This window comes from Abrus precatorius, unplaced genomic scaffold (genome assembly GCF_003935025.1).
Source record: "Abrus precatorius isolate BTA unplaced genomic scaffold, Abrus_2018 Scaffold8, whole genome shotgun sequence".
NCBI classification, from domain to species: domain Eukaryota; kingdom Viridiplantae; phylum Streptophyta; class Magnoliopsida; order Fabales; family Fabaceae; genus Abrus; species Abrus precatorius.
The window spans coordinates 748,361-753,168 of record NW_020874428.1 but is presented as its reverse complement, the minus strand read 5'-3'; the positions used below and the strand labels follow the sequence as shown (position 1 = coordinate 753,168).

General features: G+C 27.3%; 1 protein-coding gene across 1 annotated transcript; it reads right to left on the bottom strand.

Moving 5' to 3' along the window:
* Positions 1-1,404: 1,404 nt before the first annotated feature.
* LOC113846236 (BURP domain protein RD22-like) lies at positions 1,405-4,531 on the bottom strand. Its single transcript, XM_027474266.1, has 3 exons — positions 4,413-4,531; positions 4,071-4,176; positions 1,405-2,537 (listed from the first exon to the last, which is right to left on the bottom strand). Exons 1-3 carry the CDS (start codon positions 4,449-4,451, stop codon positions 1,606-1,608), a joined length of 1,077 nt encoding a protein of 358 aa, XP_027330067.1. The 5' UTR covers positions 4,452-4,531; the 3' UTR covers positions 1,405-1,605.
* Positions 4,532-4,808: the final 277 nt, after the last annotated feature.

Sequence of the window (4,808 nt, the reverse complement as noted above, 5' to 3'; positions counted from 1 at the left end):
GCATATTATTTTGAAATTTAATTTAAATAAATTTTAAGTGAAAAAACAAAAAAACAGAACAAAACTACCCAACGGTCTGTTATAAAGTATGGAAAGTTTGATTTTGGGCTTCACCAGCTGCTGCGGCCATTAACTTTGATGCCACCGCCCCATCTGTGCCAACAACCCAACTACAATATATTTATATATCCTTGAAAATGTTATCAATATATTTAGTAGTTTTTAATTAAAAATATTATATTTAGTGTTATCAATATATTATATATTATATTTTTAATAATATTTTATTTTATAATAACAACTGTTACAAGTACTGTCTATTAATAATTTTTTTATAGTTCTTTATTACAAAACTACATTCAATAATTTTAAGTTTAAAAGTAATATAAAAATAATCATTTATATTTCATTGTTTTTTGATAATTTTATCTAAGGCTTGAAAATTTATAAATACGATATTCCTGATTAGAACTGCAATCTTTTTCATAATTAAGAGCTTTCTTTTTCACAAGTTGCTTAATATCTTCTAAAAAGTCTTGCATACCGGTCACTGTCTTTGTTAACATAAAAAATATGGACTCCATTGCCATTTATTAATTATAATCAGAAAGAGAGAGATGGAGAAGTGTCAAGTTCTACTACTAAACATCCTCTGTGATAATGATTTGAAATTATTATTTTTAGTTATTTTCCCTTAGTTAGGGCATAACATTATTTATATGCTATTTTTTATTTTAATTAAAAATAATTAATATTTTTTCCTAACTACAATTAATTTAGTATTATATTAAAATAATATTTACCTATATATTATTGATAAGTGAATATTTTTAATTATTTAACATATGAGTAATTAATTTAACCATTTAAATTAATACTAAAATCATATTTCGAAAATAATATAAATTTATAGTATAAAATTACATTTTATTAATCATGATAAATTAATTAATTATTTTTATTAAAATATTATTACTGGCTTCATTATTGAGTAGGACTTCAGTAACACCTTGCAAGAAAAAGGGAAAAAAAAATAGTTAAGAATTTAATTTGGATGTCTTTTGGTCTATAAGTATAAGTTGCTTTTGCACAATTCAATAATGTGAAATGAGTTTAAAATTCATGTGTTGATTAACAATAAAATCATAAAATGATACAGTACACATGATAATTTGCATGGTAAACCAAAATCGAACAAAACTTTAACTTTATTATTGTAAGTAATATTTATATCGTCTTCGATTGATATATTACAATATCATTTATTTAATTTGACAACTTGTATTTGATCAAGTCAGCACGGGGTTAGTATCAGCTATTTATCAGCTATTTTAAGAATACATACAAAAAAATAACAAAACCTGATTTCAAATAAAGCAGCAATAATGAAATTAAAGAGAACAATGGAAAGCCTTCATATATATTATAACCATAAGAACATACAAGGTGCTAATGCATCATGGCCACGTTACAGAACATATAGTAGGTATAAAGAGTATCTAGCCAGATCGAACTACGCTACGAACTACACATAACATGAAGAATTATAAGATGAAATTGTGATCAAGCATATGCTAGTAGTTATTAAGGAATGGAACGCATTTTCTATTTGGGAACAAAGACAACATGATCCTCAGGAAGGAAGTGGCAGACAGGAACTGTTCCTGGTTGAACATTAAGCACTTGGAAGGCCAAATGCTTGGGGTTCCATTGTGATGTGTCAGTGTGGCACACTGAAACAGCTGTGAGCCTGGTTCTATCAGCACCCACCAATGGGACAGAATAAGCTTTAGTGGTATCTGATTTGTGACAATAAAACACTGCATATGGGTAACTCTGCTTGTGGCATACAACAGCTTTGTTCTCACCCAATTTCTTCACCCCTTTTGCTATTGTGTATTGTTGCAACTCACTTTCCTTGTTCACTTCTGTGGAAACAGCTTCAACATTGTTTCCAAGCTTGGAAGTGCTGAAATCAACCATTGACTCAAGTGAAGTCACACAACTCTTTTCCTCTCCTCTAATGCTAGGCCCTTCACACTCATTGATGGTGTTCTTCACAGTCTGACCCTCATTTGAGTCTGGCTTGATAGAGAACTTGGTGAATACGTCATCCACCTTTTTTGATGAAAAGGGTATGGAATCAGCAACTTGGCGGGGCAAGAATGCGGCTGAATTTAAGGTCTTAGTGAAGTGCAAGTTCAATTTTTTTCCACTATGCAAGTCCTTTTCCAAGAAGAAAAGTGCTACATTGGGGTCATCATGCAGTTGGGTCTCACTGGCTGCATAAACATAATCAAATGGGCTTTTCCCCACTGCAACATGAACTGGTGGCTTCCCTTTCTTCCCTGTATGCACATTCACTCCACCTTTCCCAACGTTAACTGATGTGCCTTTAGGCTTTCCTTTACCTACATTTACATTCACTCCTCCTTTGCCTACATTAACTGATGTGCCTCCAGGCTTTGTTTTCCCTGCATCAACATTCACTCCACCCTTTCCAACAGCCACAGAGGTGCTTTCCTCTTCTACCAAATCTGCACATTTAGACAGTTATAAGAATCATTTTAATTCTTCAAATTTTATGCGTATAAATCATCTTAATTATTAAATATTTTCATATTTTTAAAACATTAAAACATGCACCTCTTTTATTTAGTTTTTACTTTATAAAATCAAAAGAATATAAGAAAGATACACAAGAAATTATACTATAGTTCTAATTATAACGTTAGTTGGACAAGGTCAAATTAGATACTTATACGGTATGTTTGGATACATAACTATTATTTGTTGAATATTTTTTCTACATCATAAATTTAATTATAATTTATTAAAATAAGTTAAAAATAAATTATTTTAATGTTATAGTAAAAATTTAATTGAAACAAATTAAAAAGAACTTATGTTACATGTTTTCTTAAATTCTTCCGTTTCTTATAAAATTAACATATAACTAGCCGAAAGGTGCTCAATAACAAATAAAGCCATCTATTATATTAATACAATTATTTAATTATTTAATATAATATATATATATATATATATTTATATTAATTTTAATGATTAAGTTAATAATAAATTTTTATTATTTAATTAAATTATATTATAAAAAATAAATAAGTAAAAAAACTAAGTTAAAATAATAATAATAGTAGTCACTTATTTTACTTATTTATTTATGATAATCTAATTTAATTAAATAATAATAATTTATTATTAACTTAATCATTAAAATTAATATATATATTATATTAAATAATTACTTGTTCAAAAGGATCAATTAATTAAATAATAAAAAACTAAGTTAATAATAAATTATTTAAAAAATTAAGAATAAAAATAATAGATAAATTGTTGATAAATAAAGTTTAGAAACTAAATCTCACTTAAGAAATATTTTTGAAAAGTTAACTTTTAAATAATTTATTAACTTACTGACGGAATTAATAAATTAAAAACTTCTAAATTTAAATTTTAAAAAAATATTAGCAATACATCCTTTTAACATATTTTTTACGATTAATCAATTTTTTTAAATTCAAAGTAATTATATTTTAAATATTATTTTTAACATTTTAAAAATCTGATAATCTCAAAAAATTTGTTAAAAAATATATTCAAAATAGTGTATTTCTTAAACTTGGAGGTTTGTTTGAGCATGGTTAAAAAAAAATGTAAACTTGATTATGTAAGAGTTAAAACAAAATTTGTGGGATTCCTATAATACAGCAACAAAGTTTTAAAGAAATAAAAAACTATCACTTTCCAATAAACGGAAATTATAAAGGAGAAACAAGCAAGTTATTAAGCAAGTTTGGCTATTTTTCAAATGGAGCCGTACAAATAAAAGGTGGCTTCATGGTCATTACTATTTTTTTCATCTTTCTAAACACACACTTATTCTTTTAAATATCATTAAAAAAAGAAAGAAAATTATTTACTAACTATGCACTTCCAAATAACTATTTTGGAGCATTGATGTTAGAACTGTGAAGCACAGAAAGTAACGTATGATATGAAAATTAGAAAAAAGAACAGGTTTGAACTTGACTACTATGTGCACTGACCAGGGTGCAAGAGATCCGTAATCGCTTTTGGCATTGGAGTAGAGGGAAGCTTCGATTTCCAGTAAACTTCAGGTGGTAAGGCTGCATGGGTTACCACCAATGCAAACTGTAAATCAAATACAGAACGATCGTTAACCCTATCATCATCACAGTTGAATATGGATTTGCTTGAAAGAAAATGTGTAAAGTAAAAAAAGAAGAAGATTTATTCATTATTAATTTAGAAATAGATAATATCAAGCTTCAAGGTTAGGAAAGAGAAGCTGCAACTTGAAAAAAAGTGGAAAAAATAATAATCACATGCATCAATATAGTATACGTAGTTTGGAAATGGAAGCTCACGTTTAGTAAAGTAAGGATAGATAGGAGAGAAAATTCCATATTGGAAACCAATTGCAAGTGAAAAATGCTTGTTGAAGACACTCAAGAGGTTTGAGATAGAGTGAATCCGAAGTAGCCTCACACAGCATATATATAGGCCAGACATAATCATGAGCGGATCCAAAAATTAATTAAGGGGTTCTAAATACAGAAATGTCAACACTAACTTTTTATCATCAATTTTTAACATTTATTTTATTACATGCTTTTGTAATAAAAATATTATTTTTAAAACTTTTATCATCATTTGTTTTGAAACTTACATAAGAAACGATAATTCTTTTTATATACATTTAAACTATCTCTTATCGACTGTCAGAAATTGAAATGGATAGAGCATTGATTGACACTGCACCT